The 20,277-nt window shown below is 41.7% G+C and overlaps 1 protein-coding gene across 1 annotated transcript in view; it reads left to right on the forward strand.

Moving 5' to 3' along the window:
• Positions 1 to 711: 711 nt before the first annotated feature.
• The window catches only part of STYX (serine/threonine/tyrosine interacting protein), a 51,717-nt gene continuing 32,151 nt past the window's right edge, over positions 712 to 20,277 (forward strand). The window contains exon 1 of the mRNA XM_010372070.2: positions 712 to 1,084. Coding sequence (XP_010370372.1) covers positions 1,028 to 1,084 — 57 coding nt within the window. The 5' untranslated portion in view covers positions 712 to 1,027. The remainder of the gene's footprint in view (positions 1,085 to 20,277) is intronic.

The following is a 20,277-nucleotide window of genomic DNA, read 5'->3' on the forward strand; positions in this document are numbered from 1 at the left end:
TTTAAAAGATATTGAAAGCCATGTGGTTTATTAATTTTATTTCAAAATATAATAATTAATGGAATAAGCTTTACAGTATTATATACAATTTACTGAGTCAGCTATCAGTTCCTTTTTCTGATTTTTTTCAGTTGTCATTCTTGATATTTTGTAGGTAATCTAAATGGAGTTGTATTTTCAAGTACTCTTAAAATACTTTTAAGAATTGTTAAAGCATTGAGCCGTTTAATTCTTTGCTTAAAGGTGATGGGTGTTTCATTTTCTGTATGGCACTACGTGATTTTAAATCGAACTCTTCATTTGGTTATAAACTCAGCATAGATTGTGCAGAATTTTGAGAGGGGAGAAACTCTAGCTTTCCTTTCGGATGCCACTATCTGGTGGGTAGCAGGTTTTGCCTGTCTGTTCTAACGTTAAAGAAGGGCTCTACGTCCTGTCTGGAAAGGGCGGAGCTGGCTCAGACCGCCCCACTGCCTTTCCCAGGACCTTCACTTGTCCTGTCCCACCGCAGCCCCGCCTCCTCCACGCCGGGTGAGCTGTGGCCTAGCAGCAACCGAGGCTCCGCCCCCCCAACCCCCGGCGTCTGCGCTCTAGCGAAGGGGCGGAGCAGGGGTGGCGGCGCGCTGACACCTGGCGGCGGCGGAGGGCGGGCAGAAGGCGAACGTGGGCTGGGATTGGCTGAGGCGGCGCGGGTGGAGGGGGCGGGAGGGAGGCGACGAGACGGTTGTCGGGCTGGTGCCGTGCTGGATCCTGGGCGGCCTGAGGGTTGCGGAGACTTTAGGGGAGGGAGACGGCAGCGGCATGGCGGCCGGGTGTAAGACGCCCGACCCTCCTCTTCCGCGTCTTCGCCGCCCGCCGCTGGAGTCACTGGGACCCTCTAGTCTGCGTGTGTTAGTTTAAGCCCGCCGCCCGCCTGTGAGCCCTCCGCTCCGCCGGCCCTCCTTCCTTCCGCCGCCGCAGCCAGCCCAAGGGTCGGCCGGCTGTGTAACACTCTCCCACCCCACCCACCAGCCCGCGGGCCAGCACCATGGAGGACATGAAGCTGGAGTTCCCTTCCCTTCCACAGTGCAAGGAAGACGCCGAGGTGAGTCGGCCCCGTGGCTGCCACGCACAGGCCTCTCCCTGTGGCTCCGGCCGAGGGGCAATCCCAGTCCCCAACCGTCTTAGCCCCCACCTGCGCGGGCGCCCTGCCTCCTGAAGGCGTCCCGGGACCTCTGAGGCCGAGCAGTCGGCTCCAATTCCGACTGAGTTCCTCGTCCTTTCCAGACCCCGCGGAGGTACAGCGTCCGGTGTACTTACATTTGAGAAGAGGGAAAGCAATCCCTGAGTCCCTAGGCTTGGCATCCAGGACTGACCTGGAGTAAGGTTCCTCTTTTATTGTCAAAGTAACTTGAAAGCGAAGTTGGTTTTAACCTCCTTTTGAGGAATATCTGTGGTGTAAACGATTCACTTATGGGACACATGGCCCCACATGCGGAATAGACTCGGCGCCTGAAGTTTGGAAGCGCGCCTTTGAAAAGTTTCCCAAAGTTTTTTGTTTTTAGACAAAGCTATGACCCGCACAGTAAAGTGTCTCAAAGCTAGCTCATCTGAATCTGATAACTCTTAATCAGAAATCTCGACCTTTGGAGGAAAATTAATATTGAAAGTAAAAATCTATATACCTTTTCTCCTGGTTTCTAATTCGTGGCTATTTTTACTCCACCTTACATCCCTGCCTGCTGTTTCTACTCGGATTTTATTTTTCATCTGTTGCTAGTTTAACGTTTTGCGGCATTACAGACTACTAAATTAGAATTTTCTGGAGACTAAATTAACAAGACGAAGATACTCAGCTATGCTTTAGTAGGATTAAGAAAGAAAATCTAACATCGCTAGTTAAAAATACCTTTAAAGTAGTTGGGAAAAATAAAGCCCTATTTTTAGGAGACCATTCAGTTTATTCCGAATATTTATTCTATTGAATATCTTCATTTGAGGTTCTTTTTTTTCTTGAGACGGAGTCTTGCTCTGTCGCCAGGCTGGAGTGCAATGTGGTGTGATCTCGGTTCACTGCAACCTCCGCCTTCCGGGTTCCAGCGATTCTCTTGCCTCAGCCTCCCGAGTAGCTGGAAATACAGGTGCGCACCACCACGCCCAGCTAATTTTTGTATTTTTAGGGGAGACGGGTTTCACCATTTTGGCCAGGGCGGTCTCGATCTCCGGACCTTGTGATCCGCCCGCCTCGGTTTCCCAAAGTGCTGGGATTGCAGGTGTGAGCCACCGCGCCCGGCCTAGGTTCACATTTTTGTTTGGAGGGCGCTCTTGTGGTGTTGATGCTTGACAATTACTTTTGTTTTAAGAGTAGAGACTTTGTGACTGGGTATCACCGTTGCAAAATGGAGTGCAGTGGTGCGATCTCAGTTCACTGCAGTCTCGAACTCCCATGCTCAAGCCATCCTTTGACCTCAGCCTCTCGAGTAGCTGGAACCACACTGGGCTTATTTTTATTTTATTTTTTTGTAGCGATGGGGTTGCTTCTTAGGCTGGTCTTGAACTCTTGGCCTCAAGATCCTCCCGCCTTGTCCTCCCAAAGTGTTAGGATTACAGGTGTGAGCCACCGCACCTGGCCCAAAAATAGACTTTTTTTTTTTTTTTTCTTTTTTTGAGACAGTTTCACTCTTGTTGCCCCAGGCTGGAGTGCAATGGCGCTATCTCGGCCCACCGCAGCCTCTGCCTCGGGTCCCGGTTCAAGCAGTTCGCCTGCCTCAGCCCTCTCGAGTAGCTGGGATTACAGGCACGCGCCACTATTCCCAGGTAATTTTTTTTTTTTGACACGGAGTCGCGCTCTGTAGCCCAGGCTAGAGTGCAGTGGCACGATCTGAGCTCACTGCAAGCTCCGCCTCCCGGGTTCGCGCCATTCTCCTGTCTCAGCCTCCCGAATAGCTGGGACTACAGGCACCCGCTACCACGCCTGGCTAATTTTTTTGTATTTTTAGTAGAGACGGGGTTTCACCGTGTTGGCCAGGATGGTCTCAAACTCCTGACCTTGTGATCCGCCCGCCTTGGCCTCCAGAGTGCTGGGATTATAGACGTGAGCCACCGTGCCCGGCCGGATATACTCTTAAATAAGAAAAAAGGAGGTCATATTTAGGCTAGTTATAAAAATGAATTTATATTTAACATACAATAATGTGAATGAAGAGTATGCTTTTTATTTATTTATTTATTTATTTATTTGTTTGTTTGTTTATTGAGACGGAGTTTCGCTCTTGTTGCCTAGGCTGGAATGCAGTGGCGCTATCTCCGCTCACTGCAACCTCCGCCTCCCGGCTTCAAAAGATTCTCCTGCCTCAGCTCCCTGAGTAGCTGGGATTACAGGTGCCCGCCACCACGCCCGGTTAATTTTTGTATTTTTAGTATAGACGAGGTTTCACCATGTTGGCCATACTAGTCTCAAACGCCTGACCTCAAGTGATCCGCCTACCTCAGCCTCCCAAAGGGCTGGGATTACAGGTTTGAGCTACCGCGAAGGAGTATGCTTTTATATCCTCAAAATGATACAGTAATTTCAGCACTTAACTGCAAGCAACCTTACAAATAATGTAGAGTCCCACATTCCAGGTGAAGAAATTGTACCTTACTGAAAATAAGTGATGTGCCAAATTAACAACACAGTAGCACAAAACACCAGGAGGACCTTGGCCTCCTTATTGTTCTTTTTAATACACTTCAATTCTTCCCTGCCCTAATCTTAAAAATTCTAGTTTAAAATTTTCCCAGACTTTGCATTTAATCTGGTACTGTATATATCATTATGTATGCCTTATTCCTGCAAAACTGATAAATTCTTGGTGGGAATATACCTGTCTTTTCTGTGTGGGACTGTTGAAAACATACTCTTTTTCTATGCTGCCAGATGTGTGGGGGTTTTTCCATACCAAGCAGTTTTCCAGCAGGCATGAACTGAATGTCCCATAATTCAATTCTGTCACGTATGTACCTAAAGTTAGTTAGATCCCACAGGTTAATGGCTCAGTCCCACAAGGCTGCCCCCAACCTCAGATGGTAACCACAAGTAATAGGTTGTCACCTATACACTCCTGACTGACTGGAAATCAGGGTTCCCGTTACTCCCTCCTTGGTTCAGTTAACTTGCTAGAGTGGTTCACAGGACTCAGGGAAGTACATTTACGGATTTATTATAAAGGATATTACAAAAGATCCAGTGAACAGACAGAAGGAAGAGATGAATAGGGCAAGGTATGGGGGAAGGGGCACAACACCATCCCAGTGTCACCAGTGGAGAGTCGTGATTGCAAGTTGTCCAGGTTCTTGGCGTTTTGAACAAAGAATTGGACAAAACTCCCGGCAAAGCAGACAGAATGAAGCAACAAAAGAACAAAAGCAGGAATTTATTGAAGACAAAAGTACACTCCACAGTGTGGCAGCCGCCCTAGAAGCCCCACGCTTTACAGAATCTTCTTGGGTCCAAATACCCCCTAGAAGTTTCCCATTGGCCACTCCAAGCACACCTCATGTAAATGAAGAGGTGGCTTGCAATTGGCCTGATTGGTTGCCAAACCCCCCACCTCCCATCAGTGGGCTTGGTTGTGGACAGCAACCATTCAGTGGCTAGAGTGAAGTTACAAAGTTGCAAACGAAGATTCCACCGGCATTCAGTCTTGATTTGTTGAGGACAGCCGATTTCCCGTCTACTGTGCAGAAAAGGTGGGGGGGTGGTTGCAACAGGAGTATCCTCTGGTCCTTTTGTTACTTAGGCGTGGAAAGTTAGGGTTTTCCTTTCAGTTTAGTTCTGGGAAGTCAGGGTGAAACAGCCTTAGATTCCCTGCCTCCTACTTGTCTCACTAGCACCTCCAGTGTTGAGCTCCATCCAGAAGCTCAACAAATCTTATCAACAGGTTTTTATAGAACTTTATCTCCAGCCCCTCCCATAGAGGTGTGTGTGTATGAGGCTGAGAGTGCAACCCTCTAGTCACATGGTCTTTCTGGTGACTGGCCCCACCCTAAATCATTTCATTAGCATAATCAGGTTTGATCATAAATAGTGGCTCATAAGTAACCAAAGACACTCCTATTAGAAAATTCCGAGAGTTTTAGGAGGACTCTGACAGGAACTGGAGAGAAAGACCATGTATATCATATTGCATCACAAGGACAGAGGTAATGCTTAAAGCTAGTGGATAATGATGCAAGTATTGTCTGCTGAAAGCCAATTCATTCCATATTTCATAATATTGCATGTTTGGTATCTTTTGGTTGCAAGCAACAAAAACGAACTTAAGCAAGAAAAAGAAGAAGTAATTAAATGCAGCCGGGCCCGGTGGCTCACGCCTGTGATCCCAGCACTTTGGGAGGCCGAGGCGGGCAGATCATGAGGTCAGAAGATCAAGACCATCCTGGCTAACATGGTGAAACCCCGTCTCTACTAAAAATAAAAAATTAAAATTAAAAAAAAAAAAATTAGCCGGGCGTGGTGGCGGGTGGCTGTAGTCCCAGCTACTCGGGAGGCTGAGGCAGGAGAATGGCATGAACCCAGGAGGTGGAGCTTGCAGTTAGCTGAGATCTAGCCACTGTGCTCCAGTGTGGAAGACAGAGCGGGACTCCATCTCAAAAAAAAAAAAAAAAAAAAAAGTAATTAAATCCAGAAAGGTAGTGGTGCAGCTAGTTTGAAGCATTTGACTAGACCCAGGTATTATAAAGCATCACAACTGCTTTTGCCTCTGGTGAGTTCTTATCTCTACTTTCTCTGAGTCTGCTCTCTCTCCAGCTTCTCCAAGATGTCAAGCTTGGCCATCAGCTGCTCTGGGGTCACACCTTTATGAGTTTGGTTATTGAGGAATAAAACAGCACTTCCTGTGTTTGAAATCTAGAGGAATGGCCTCATTTAGGTCATGTTCCCACACTTTGGATCAGTCACTGTAGCCAGGAAAGGGCAGATACGAGGGGCCCAATCTAGGTCATATCCCTAATTCCTTGACTAGAGGAGTGAAGTTTATTGTTGGTAGCCCTCCCACCAAAACCATAGGAACATTTCCACAGTTAAAGGGTACTTTCTGGGCTGATAAAAGTATACATAGAGGGCACATAAACTATTAAATAGTAGCATATAATTATTCATAATAAACTGACTAATAAATGCTGTTAATTTTCTAATCTCCAGTGAGATAAAGTGTCAAATGGTCTTAAGTAGTTAGAGTGATCAGCCAGCATTATTTCTTTGACATAGGGAGCACTACCTGGAAAGCCAAATTATAGACCAAATTTAATAACAATGGAATTCAAGCAGAATGCTTTTAATGTTAATGTGATCAAGCTGTGTCAGCTTGATGATTCTGTCACCTCTACAAGAATATTATTTTCATGTTTCTTGAAATATTGGTATTCTTTGTATAGGACAGTGCTAACAAAAATTTAGTCAGTTTGCAGAAAGAGTGTTACTTTTTTTGTTTAAAACTTTTTCATGATTTTCCATTGTTTTGAAGATGAAGTTTAAACCCTTGACATTATTTCCAAGGTCCTGTATGGTCTGGCATCTGCATACCTCTCTAACCTCATTATGAGCTGCTACTATTGCTCACTTCTCTGTAAGCCCTAGCCTATATTTATCTTCTCTCAGTTCCTGATATGCTTTAATTCCCTTCCCCACCCCCACCCCCCCACCTTTATGTTTGCTATTTTCCCCTGCCTTGGCTGCCAGTACTTTCCTTACCCTCACCTAATTAACTGCTTACCCTTGGGTTAAATCCCACTTTAGGCAACATTTCTTCAGAGAAGCTTTTTCTGTTTGCCAGTTGCTCTAACTCCTTTCCTCATCCCCTAGACTGGTTCACTTCCCCAGGTACTATAGCACTTGGTACTTTAATAATACTTACCTTTGTAACACTTACAATTTTTGGTCATTGTCTATTTTTTTCCATTTAGACTGAACCTTTCATAAGTGAACTTAGATGTTAGGAAGAAGGAGCAGCTGATAGTACCATTTTTTAAGCAAACTGATTGTAGCTGGGGCAGTAGGTTTTATAATTTAAAAGTTAATGTTTTCTCTTCTGATAGAAAATGAAATATTTATTTACATTGCAGTTTAGCAACTTTCCATGTTTCCCTTTCCATTTTTCTTATGGATCCCATAGTACAGGATCAAAGGTAGGAATTACTTAACATACCTGACTGAGGATTCCTTTTCTAGCTCCTTTATTTAGAATGGTGCTTTTATTAACCCTTACTGTAGAGTAAGGAAATTTTTAAAAATACTGATGCCTGGACCTTACCAGCACCTATTATAGTTTAATTTGTCTGAATGAAGCTAGATGATTCTAATGTGCAGTCAGGTTTAAAAATTGCTGGTTTAGAAAATATCTTACTCGAGTGCTCTTCTACACCTGCAGTCCCTGCCCACCCTCTCTTTTTATTTGAGTGAAACATTTTGTTTTCTCCTTTGGTTTAAGCAAAGATCAAGCTTGGTGTGGGAGTTAAAGGAAAAGGACTTTGGAGGGGTTTACCTATTTTTTGTAGCAGAGAAACTACAATACTAACTTTTCTGTTTTGTGGAATGTCCCAGTGTAAGTCTAGTATTCTGATGATTTTTTTCTCCTCCAAACTGTTGCTCCCCACCTCCAGCCTATGTAAAATTTGTATTCTATTTTAGTATTGTGTATATAGGATTCGGCACTATCCTCAAACATATGAACATATCACCTGTGGATAAAGGGGACTACTGTATTTGTAAAAGTTCATATTTCATATTTCTTTTTTTTTTTTTTTTTTTTTTTTTGAGACGGAGTCTCGCTCTGCCACCCAGGCTGGAGTGCAGTGGCCGGATCTCAGCTCACTGCAAGCTCCGCCTCCCGGGTTTACGCCATTCTCCTGCCTCAGCCTCCCGAGTAGCTGGGACTACAGGCGCCTGCCTCGTCGCCCGGCTAGTTTTTTTTGTATTTTTAAGTAGAGACGGGGTTTCACCGTATTAGCCAGGATGGTCTCGATCTCCTGACCTCATGATCCGCCCGTCTCGGCCTCCCAAAGTGCTGGGATTACAGGCTTGAGCCACCGCGCCCGGCCCATATTTCATATTTCAATCCATATAAGAATTTTTTATTTTGTCTAATGGTTACAGTCTATATCCTTCACTGATATGTTTGAGGGTCTTTGGATATTTTTGTAACTTCTTTTTCTATCCAAATGCAGTTTTATAGATCATTTTTATGGGAAGGAAGAAGATAATTCTGAAGGATGTTTTAACATGTAGTACCTTGTAGCTCATGTTGATTGAAAGATTTTCACTTGTGAATTAATTTCTCTCAGAATCATGGTGTGTTTCACAATAGAGGGTTATTTTGGTTTATCTGGCTTGCCTTGGTTTGGTAAATGTGGTTGAACTGCTTGGCTACTCATAAGGTTTGGGGAATTGATTCTACTAATTAATTACAATAGTAGCTTAAAATAGATCATTGGTGGTGATACGAAGATGCTTCCATTAATACCACGGTTTCTAAAAGGATAGATTTCAGGAGTAGTGTGGGCAGGCTGAGATTAAGAATTAAGTGTGATAGTGGTAAGACTTGGTTATTAGACACGTGTTCAGATAGATGGATATGTGGTAGAAGAAGACTATGAGCATTCAGACTTAAAATCTTGATTAGTAGGATCCATAGACAGGCAGGTTTTTTGTTTGTTTGTTTTTCTTGAGACAGAGTCTCGCTCCGTCGCTCAGGCTGGAGTGCAGTGGCGAGATTTCGGCTAACTGCAAGCTCTGCCTCCCGGGTTCACGCCATTCTCCTGCCTCAGCCTCCTTAGTAGCTGTGACTACAGGCGCCTGCCACCATGCCCAGCTAATTTTTTGTATTTTTAGTAGAGACGGGGTGTCACCGAGTTAGCCAGGATGGTCTCAATCTCCTGATCCCGTGATCCGCCCGTCTCGGCCTCCCAAAGTGCTGAGATTACAGACGTGAGCCACAGTGCCCGGCCGACAGCCAGGTTTAAGGTTTGTTCTGTAGGTAGTAATCTGGGTCAGGGCATCGAAGAAGGTGGATTCTGAGATCAGCATCTGATGATAACACCAGGAATAGTTCCAAATGAACTTTTCTGTGAGAGAAAGCTTTCTAGGTTTCAAGAAAGAAGAAGGCTTCTTATCTGTCCTGTGACTAGGAATATTTTCATTCTCTCCTAGTGTACAGCTTGCTTTTCCCTCTTATAATATCTTCCTTGTATATATATCAAGAGAGTCTTTCATGTTGTATTACATATAACCTTATAGAAAGCTCAACATTTATTTGAAGCCTCTTGTTTTGCTGAAAGGTTCAGGTAAATTTTGCATTCTACCCCATATGTACCTGTTTGTTTTAATATCAAAATTGTTTAAATTAGTAACCAGTGAAAATACTGTTTCTCCCTAAAGAAATTTTTTGATAAAATTGATACTTCAGTAGTTTTGAGTGTCTTTTGGCATGTTACCAAATGAAAGTATTGCGGAAATGCCACTGCAAAATATGACACCTTGGTAGATTGATTACTTTAAGTTGGAAACACTTGCAAAGTAGCAAATGGGGAGAAAGCCTTTCTCTGAACTCCTATTATCTACCTAAGGACAGATCATCCAAAAGAAGCTCAGTTTGCTCCCAGGGAGTTTCATCAACCAGGGAAGATTAACTCATCACTGGAGAGGAAAGTAAAAGTCAGCACCACACCCAGACAAACTGTCACAAAGTATCATCTATTATTATTCTGAGGGCCCATTTGTCTTTCTCCAGAATTATAGTAGCTTCAAATAGATCATTGGTGGTGATACGAAATTGCCTATATACCCCTATCCCCATCCTATAGAAAGGGTATATAGGCTCCTAAATATCACTGTTTTTTTTTTTTTTTTTGGTATACACTTTTCTTTCCTGTGATACCCCTATGTACATAATAAATTTCTATACCTTTTCTCCTTTTAGTTTATTTCATAGACTGGTTTTAAATATCACTGGGTTGTTTTTTTTTTTTTGTATACACTTTTTAAAAATATCACTTTTTTTGATACACTTTTTTTCCTGTGATACTCCCATACACATAATAAATTTATATACCTTTTCTCCATTTAGTTTATTTAATACACTGTTACCGAATCCTGTCGGTAGAGGGAAAGTTTTCCCTCCCTTACACAAGTATTTCCCAGAATATATGTACACCATTCCTTGATATGTGTTGCCCTGGTTTTTTTTTCTTTAATTATACAAAATTTAGTGATTTCACTTCAGATAAATTCAAAAGTATACATTTCTTTAATTGATTTTCTTCTTTTTCACAGCTCTGACAAGTTGCTTCAGGAAGATAAGGCTAGCTGTTAGACTACTTAGGAATCTTTTAAAAAGAAAAACAAAGTCAATAGCATTTAGTGCAGTAGATCTCTGAAATGCATCTAGTTTGTGCTTATTCTGTGTCAGGCACTGTGCTTATCATTAGGAGTACCATGACTAAAAAGAGTCTTTGGCCTAAAGTCTTTAAAAACTATTTTCTTTTTCTTTGTTTCATTTCCTTTTTTTTTCCCCTTGAGATAGGGTCTGTCTCTGTTGCCCAGGCTGGAGTGCAGTGGCATCATCGTGACTCACTGCAGCCTCAACCTCCCAAGCCCAAGTGATCTTCCTGCCTCAGCCTCCCAAGTAGCTAGGACCTCAGTCATGCACCACCACTGCACCTGGCTAATTTTTAAATTTTTGTAGAGATGAGGTCTCCCTATGTTGCCCAGGCTGGTTTTGAACTCCTGGGCTCAAGCCATCCTCCTGCCCCAGCCTTCCAAAGGGCTGGAATTACAGGTGTAAGATACCATACCTGACAAAAAGACTTATGTATAAAAAGATTACCATAACACATTAGTAAGTTAAAGAATCTGAGCTGGGCGCGGTGGCTCACGCCTGTAATCTCAGCACTTTGGGAGGCCGAGGCAGGTGGGCCACCAGGTCAGGAGTTCAAGACCAGCATGGCCAAGACAGTGAAACCCCATCTCTACTAAAAACACAAAAATTACCTGAGCACTTGTAATCCCAGCTACTCGGGAGGGTGAGGTGGGGAATTGCTTGAACCCCAGAGGCAGAGGTTGCAATGAGCCAAGATCGTGCCACTGCACTGCACTCCAGCCTGGGTGACAGAGCAAGACTCTGTCTCAAAAAAAAAAGATAATCTAGTAAACAATTATGTTTCCCTTATTGCTGGCTTAGAAATTACATGCTTTATTTCTATTCTGTTAATATCCATAAATTAATCATTATTTTATGCAGCTAATTAATTTGTTTAATTTTAACTATATGTTTGCCGTAAAGTTCATTCTTACATTGAAAGACTGTGTAGTGTATTGATTAAGAGAATGAACTCTGGATTCAGACTATCTGGACCCAAAATCAAGTTACTTAGGTTCTCTATGACTAAAATAGACAATGATAGTATCCTTTCTTCAAAGAACATCTTAACTTTTTTTCTTGAAAGATATTTTTCTGAGCATATATTCTTAATTAACAGTTGTTTTTGTCCTGCCACTTTGAATGAATTATTCTTGTCCTCTGGCTTCTTTCATGCACTTGAGAAGTCAGTGTCCATCTGATTGTCCTTCCTTTGTATGTAATGTCTTTTGTGTAGATTTTTTTTTAATAAAGGTAAAATTTATATAGTGTAATGTACAAATAATAAGTGTGCGATTCATTGAGTTTTGATAAACATACACTAGTGTAATCTACCCCATCAAGATACAGGAATATTCTATTAGCATAGAAGGTTACATCTATTTCCAGGCATTTCCTCTCGCATTCCACAACAGGCAACCAGTAATCTGATTTCTATCAACATAGATTAGTTTTCCTTGCTCTTGAACTCGATACAAATGGAATCATGCAAATGGACTCTTTTGTGTGTGGCTTTCTTCACTGAACATAATGTCAATGAAATTCATCCATGTTGTTGTGTTTATGAGTACTCCGTAGACTTTTATCCCTGAGTACTACTCCATTGTATGAAGAGACCATAGACATTTGAGTTCTTAGAGACTACAATAAATAAAGCTGCTATAAATATTCATGTACAAGTCTTTGTGTGGCTATATGTCTCTCTCTCTATATATATGTAAAGCCTAGGAGTGGGATGGCTGGATATTATAATAGGGTAGGTGTATGTTTAACATTTCATTTTACATTCCTACCAGCAATGTATGAGAGTCCCAGTTGCTCCACATCATCACCAGCATTTGATGTTGTCAGTCTTTTTAACTTTAACCATTCTAGTGGTATGTAGTGGTATCTTTTGATTTTATTTTTGAGTTTCGTGTGTGTGTGTGTGTGTGTGTGTGTGTGTGTGTGAGTGTGTGAGTGTGACAGAGTCTCACTCTGTCACCCAGGCTGGAGTACAGTGGTGCGATCTCGGCTCACTGCAACTTCCACCTCCCAGATTCAAGCAGCTCTCCTGCCTCAGCCTCCCAAGTAGCTGGGACTACAGGCGTGCTACCTCCATGCCTGGCTAATTTTTAGATTTTTAGTAGAGACAGAGTTTCACTATGTTGCCCAAGCTGGGCTCAAGTGATCCGCCTGCCTCAGTCTCCCAAAGTGCTGGGTAATTTACAGGCGTAGGCCATGGAACCTGGCCTACTCACTGATTTTTCGTTTCAGTTATACTTCTTATTTCTGCATATTCTGTGTTTTTAAAAATCAATTTCTTAGTCTTTGGTCATATTTTGATACCTAATTTCTTTAAATTTTTTATACTTTTCATTATTGCTTATAATCTGTGCAGTTTTGTAAGTGTAATTCAGTTGTTTCTGCTTCCTATGGTGGCTCACTTCTTGTTTTTCAATTAGTTTCTGATTGTGAGCTTGTTGGGACTTTATCTGTGTGAATTATTTCTGATCTAGGTTTAAGGTGTGTTTTTCTAGAGAGTATGCATTTGCTTCTTCCAGGAATCCAGGATGCAATCTACCCAGAACCACTTACATTAAATTCTCACTTGGCCTCACAGAAGTAATTGAATTCTAACCCCAAACTTGAGTGGATGCCAGATTGTGATTAGGAAGACCCCACTCCACCACTACCAGTACCTACCCAGAGCCAAAGCTAGGAAAGACAAGAGTACTCACTTCTATGGGATGAGTTGAATTTTTGTTTTTTTTTTCCTTCCCTAGTTTATCTTTCACTGAGGATGTTGCCTTTGGGAGTTCCAGCTGTTTGATCTTGATATGAGTTCGACTTTGAGCAGATCACAGACTTTATCTTGTGTTTACAAGTACTTTCCATTTCAAATAAGGCCATAGTGAAGATGTAGAACAACTAGAACTCCCATATATTGCTGGTGGGAGTGTACAGTGGTTTTGGAAAAGTTTTAGCAATATCTAGTAAAGCCAAACATAGTTCTACCCTGTGTCAAAAGACAAAATTACAACAAATTTAGCTTAAAATCTAACTGGCTTTTATTAGTGGTTCATCTATCAGGCAGTGTGTCATCAAAAGATTTAGAAAAGGCATTTCAGTGTGCTGAGCAGAGGAGGCTGGATTTATAGGCAAAATCTAGCTAAATAAAGCAGAAATGAAACAAAAAGTAGATTGGTCATTTCCAAGTTAGTTTCTTTATAGTGTTGAAACAGAGAAACAGAGAGGACTTCCTTATGCTGGCTCAGGATAACAGGCCTCCTCTGATTGATTGCTATGAATCTTTTGGGTTTTTGTTTTGTTTTTTTTTTTTTTTTTTTGAGACGGAGTTCCACTGTTGTTGCCCAGGCTGGAGTGCAATGTCATGATCTCAGCTCACTGCAACCTCCACTTCCAGGTTCAAGCAATTCTACTGCTTCAGCCTCCCAAGTAGCTGGGATTATAGGCTTCCGCCACCAGGCCCAGCTAATTTTTGTATTTTTAGTAGAGACGGGGTTTGACCATGTTGGCCCAGCTAGTCTTGAACTCCTGACCGCAGGTAATCCACCCACCTCAGCCTCCCAAAGTGCTGGGATTATGGGTGTGAGCCACCACACCTGGCTTTTTGTTTTTTTTTTAAACTGTCATTACTCAGGGTTTATAGTCTTCTACTATATTGCTGAGAACAGTTTTCAAGATCAAAAACAAATATGCTTTCTGTTTATCTTATTTTAAAAAAACCTAAGACGAAGCTTCCAGAGTGAGAATCAGACAGCAACACTCGCTGTTCAGCGATATTCTATCTTCTGCAGCCTCCGCTGCTGATACCCAGGCAAACAGAGTCTGGAGTGGACCTCAAGCAAACTCTAGTAGACCTACAGCTGAGGGTCCTGACTGTTAGGAGGAAAACTAACAAACACAAAGGATACCCACACCAAAACCCCATCAGTATGTCACCATCATCAAAGACCAAAGGCAGATAAAACCACAAAGATGGGGAAAAAGCAGTGCAGAAAAGCTGGAAATTCAAAAAATCAGAGCGCATCTCCCCCTCCAAAGGAATGCAGCTCATCGCCAGCAACAGAACAAAGCTGGACGGAGAATGACTTTGACGAGATGAGAGAAGAAGGCTTCAGTTGATCAAACTTCTCAGAGCTAAAGGAGGAACTACGTAACCAGCACAAAGAAACTAAAAACCTTGAAAAAAGAATGGATGAATGGATAACTAGAATAATCAATGCAGAGAAGACCTTAAAAGAACTGATAGAGATGAAAACCATAACACGAGAAATACGTGACAAATGCACAAGCTTCAGTAACCGACTTGATCAACTGGAAGAAAGAATATCAGCGATTGAAGAACAAATGAATGAATTGAAGCGAGAAGAGAAGTGTAGAGAAAAAAGAGTAAAAAGAAACAAAGCCTCCAAGAAGTATGGGACTATGTGAAAAGACCAAATCTACGTCTGATTGTTGTGACTGAAAGTGACGGGGAAAATGGAACCAAGTTGGAAAACACTCTGCAGGATATCATCTAGGAGAATTTCCCCAATCTAGCAAGGCAGGCCAACATTCAAATTCAGGAAATACAGAGAATGCCACAAAGATACTCCTCGAGAAGAGCAACTCTAAGACACGTAATTGTCAGATTCACCAAAGTTGAAATGAAGGGAAAAATGTTAAGGGCAACCAGAGAGAAAGGTCAGGTTACACACAAAGGGAAGCCCATCAGACTAATAGCAGATCTCTCGGCAGAAACTCTACAAGCTGGAAGAGAGTGGGGGCCAATATTCAACATTCTTAAAAGAAAAGAATTTTCAACCCAGAATTTCATATCCAACCAAACTAAGTTTCATAAGTGAAGGAGAAATAAAATCCTTTACAGACAAGCAAATGATTAGAGATTTTGTCACCACCAGGCCTGCCCTACAAGAGATCCTGAAGGAAGCACTAAACATGGAAAGGAACAACAGGTACCAACCATTGCAAAAACATGTCAAAATGTAAAGTCCATCAATGCTAGGAAGAAACTGCATCAACTAGCGAGCAAAATAACCAGCTAATATCGTAATGACAGGATCAAGTTCACACATAACAATATTAACCTTAAATGTAAATGAACTAAATGGTCCAATTAAAAGACACAGACTGGCAAATTGGGTAAAGAGTCAAAACCCATCAGTTTGCTATATTGAGGAGACCCATCTCACATGCAGAGACACACATAGGCTCAAAATAAAGGGATGGAGGAGGATCTACCAAGCAAATGGAAAACAAAAAAAACAGAGGTTGCAATCTTAGTCTCTGATAAAAACAGACTTTAAACCATCAAAGATCAAAAGAGACAAAGGAGGCCATTACATAGTGGTAAAGGGATCAATTCATCAGGAAGAGCTAACTATCCTGAATATGTATGCACCCAATACAGGAGCACTCAGATTCATAAAGCAAGTCCTTAGAAACTTACAGAGTCTCAGACCCCCATGCAATAATAATGGGAGACTTTAACACCCCACTGTCAACATTAGACAGATCAACGAGACAGAAAGTTAACAAGGATATCCAGGAATTGAACTCATCTCTGCACCAAGCAGACCTAATAGACATCTACAGAACTCTGCACCCCAAATCCACAGAATATACATTCTTCTCAGCACCACATCGCACTTATTCCAAAATTGACCACATAGTTGGAAGTAAAGCACTCCTCAGCAAATGTAAAAGAACAGAAATTATAACAAACTGTCTCTCAGACCACAGTGCAATTAAACTAGAACTCAGGACTAAGAAACTCAATCGAAATCGCTCAACTACATGGAAACTGAACAACCTGCTTCTGAATGACTACTGGGTACATAACGAAATGAAGGCAGAAATAAAGATATTCTTTGAAACCAATGAGAACAAAGACACAACATACCAGAATCTCTGGGACACATTTAAAGCAGTGTGTAGAGGGAAATTTATAGCGCTAAATGGCCACAAGAGAGAGCAGGAAAGATCTAAAATTGGCACCCTAACATCACGATTAAAAGAACTAGAGAAGCAAGAGCAAACACATTCAAAAGCTAGCAGAAGGCAAGAAATAACTAAGATCAGAGCAGAACTGAAGGAGATAGAGACACTGAAAAACCCTCCAAAACATCAATGAATCCAGGAGCTGGTTTTTTGAAAAGATCAACAAAATTGATAGACCGCTAGCAAGACTAATAAAGAAGAAAAGAGAGAAGAATCAAATAGACGCAATAAAAACTGATAAAGGGGATGTCACCACCGACCCCACAGAAATAGAAACTACCATCAGAGAATACTATAAACACCTCTACGCAAATAAACTAGAAAACCTAGAAGAAATGGATAATTTCCTGGACACTTACACTCTCCCAAGACTAAACCAGGAAGAAGTTGAATCTCTGAATAGACCAATAGCAGGCTCTGAAATTGAGGCAATAATTAATAGCCTACCAACCAAAATAAAGTCCAGGACCAGACGAATTCACAGCCGAATTCTAGCAGAGGTACAAGGAGGAGTTGGTACCATTCCTTCTGAAACTATTCCAATCAATAGAAAAAGAGGGAATCCTCCCTCACTCATTTTACAAGGCCAACATCATCCTGATACCAAAGCCTGACAGAGATACAACCAAAAAAGAGAATTTTAGACCAATATCCCTGATGAACATTGATTCAAAAATCCTCAACAAAATACTGGCAAACCAAATCCAGCAGCACATCAAAAAGTGTATCCACGACCAGTCAAGTGGGCTTCATCCCTGGGATGCAAGGCTGGTTCAACATATGCAAATCAATAAACGTAATCCAGCATATAAACAGAACCAAAGACAAAAACCACATGATTATCTCAATAGACGCAGAAAAGGCCTTCAACAAAATTCAGCAGCCCTTCATGTTAAAAACTCTGAATATACTAGGTATTGATGGAACGTACCTCAAAATAATAAGAGCTATTTATGACAAACCCACAGCCAATATCATACTGAATAGGCAAAAACTGGAAGCATTCCCTTTGAAAACTGGCACAAGACAGGGATGCCCTCTCTCACCACTCCTATTCAACATAGTGTTGGAAGTTCTGGCTAGGGCAATCAGGCAAGAGAAAGAAATAAAGGGTATTCAATTAGGAAAAGAAGAAGACAAATTGTCCCTGTTTGCAGATGACATGATTGTATATTTAGAAAACCCCATAGTCTCAGCCCAAAATCTCCTTAAGCTGATAAACAACTTCAGCAAAGTCTCAGGATACAAAATCAATGTTCAAAAATCACAAGCATTCTTATACACCAGTAACAGACAGAGAGTCAAATCATGAATGAACTCCCATTCACAATTGCTTCAAAGAGAATAAAATACCAAGGAATCCAACTTACAAGGGATGTAAAGGACCTCTTCAAGGAGAACTACAAACCACTGCTCAGTGAAATAAAAGAGGACACTAACAAATGGAAGAACATACCATGCTCATGGATAGGAAGAATCAATATTGTGAAAATGGCCATACCGCCCAAGGTAATTTATAGATTCAGGGCCATCCCCATTAAGCTACCAATGACTTTCTTCATAGAATTGGAAAAAACTGCTTTAAAGTTCATATGGAACCAAAAAAGACCCCGCATTGCCAATACAGTCCTAAGCCAAAAGAACAAAGCTAGAGGCACCACGCTACCTGACTTCAAACTTACTACAAGGCTACAGTAACCAAAACAGCATGGTAGTGGTACCAAAACAGAGATACAGACCAATGGAACAGAACAGAGCCATCAGAAATAATACCACACATCTACAGCCATCTGATCTTTGACAAACCTAACAAAAACAAGAAATGGGGAAAGGATTCCCTATTTAATAAATAGTGCTGGGAAAATTGGCTAGCCATAAGTAGAAAGCTGAAACTGGATCCTTTCCTTACTCCTTATACGAAAATTAATTCAAGATGGATTAGAGACTTAAATGTTAGACCTAAAACCATAAAATCCCTAGAAGAAAGCCTAGGGAATACCATTCAGGACATAGGCATGGGCAAGGACTTCATGTCTAAAACACCAAAAGCGACGGCAACAAAAGCCAAAATTGACAAATGGGATCTAATTAAACTAAAGAGCTTCTGCACAGCAAAAGAAACTACCATCAGAGTGAACACGGCAACCTACAGAACTGGAGAAAATTTTTGCAATCTGCTCATCTGACAAAGGGCTAATATCCAGAACCTATGAAGAACTCAATCAAATTTACAAGAAAAAAACAACCCCATCAAAAAGTGGGCAAAGGATATGAACAGACATTTCTCAAAAGAAGGCAAACATACAGCCAACAGACACATGAAAAAATGCTCGTCATCACTGGCCATCAGAGAAATGCAAATCAAAACCACAATGAGATACCGTCTCACACCAGTTAGAATGGTAATCATTAAAAAGTCAGGAAGCAACAGGTGCTGGAGGGGATGTGGAGAAATAGGAACACTTTTACACTGTTGGTGGGACTGTAAACTAGTTCAACCATTATGGAAAACAGTATGGCGATTCCTCAAGGATCTAGAACTAGAAGTACCATATGACCCAGCCATCCCATTACTGGGTATATACCCAAAGGATTATAAGTCATGCTGCTATAAAGACACATGCACACGTATGTTTATTGAGGCACTATTCACAATAGCAAAGACTTGGAATCAACCCAAATGTCCATCTGTGACAGACTGGATTAAGAAAATGTGGCACATATACACCATGGAATACTATGCAGCCATAAAAAAGGATGAGTTTGTGTCCTTTGTAGGGACATGGATGCAGCTGGAAACCATCATTCTCAGCAAACTATCACAAGAACAGAAAACCAAACACCACATGTTCTCACTCATAGGTGGGAATTGAACAGTAAGACCACTTGGACGCAGGAAGGGGATCATCACACACCGGGTCCTATTGTGGGGAGGGGGTAGGGGGGAGGAATAGCATTAGGAGATAAACCTAATGTAAATGATGAGTTGATGGGTGCAGCACACTAACATGGCACATGTATATATATGTAACAAACCTGCACATTGTGCACATGTACCCTAGAACTTAAAGTATAATAAAAAAAGATAAAATAAAAAATAAATCACGTGGTTAAAAAAAAAAAAAACCTGTCTCTCATTGTAGGATTATTATTCTCTCTTTTCATTACAGATGGATACCATTTCTACCTTCTGTGTTAAAAATACTTTCTGGGCCAGGTGCAGTGGCTCACTCTTGAAATCCCAGCTCTTTGGGAGGCTGAGGTGGGCGGATCATGAGGTCAGGAGATCGATACCATCCTGGCTAACACGGTGAAACCCCGTCTCTACTAAAAGCACACAAAAAAATTAGCCTGGAGTGGTGGTGGGCACCTGTAGTCCCAACTGCTCAGGAGGCTGAGGCAGGAGAATGGCATGAACCCAGGAGACTGAGCTTGCAGTGAGCCGAGATCATGCCACTGCTCTCCAGCCTGGGCGATAGTGCAAGACTCAGTCTCAAAAAACAAACAAACAAAAAATTACTTTTCTGACTTGGAGAATCTGGGTGAAGGGTAAATAGAATTCCTTGTACTATTTTTGCAACTTTTCTGTAATCCTAAAATTATTTCAAAATAAAAGGTTAAAAAGGTATTTTCCAGAATGCTTTGGAAACCTAATTACTAGTAATAATTCTGAGTTTTAAGCAACCAACTTAGAAACTTTTGGAATGCAATCAATCCATTAACAAATGAGGACTATCTGTACTATCATTTTTTTTTTTTTTTAAGACGGGGGTCTCAGTCTGTCACCCAAGCTGGAGTGGTGGGGTGATCTCGGCTCATTGTAACCTCTGCCTCCCAGGCTCAAGCGATCTTCCCACCTGAGCCTCCTGTGTAGATGGGATTACAAGCAGGCTCCACC

This window comes from Rhinopithecus roxellana, chromosome 5 (assembly GCF_007565055.1).
Source record: "Rhinopithecus roxellana isolate Shanxi Qingling chromosome 5, ASM756505v1, whole genome shotgun sequence".
Lineage (NCBI taxonomy): Eukaryota > Metazoa > Chordata > Mammalia > Primates > Cercopithecidae > Rhinopithecus > Rhinopithecus roxellana.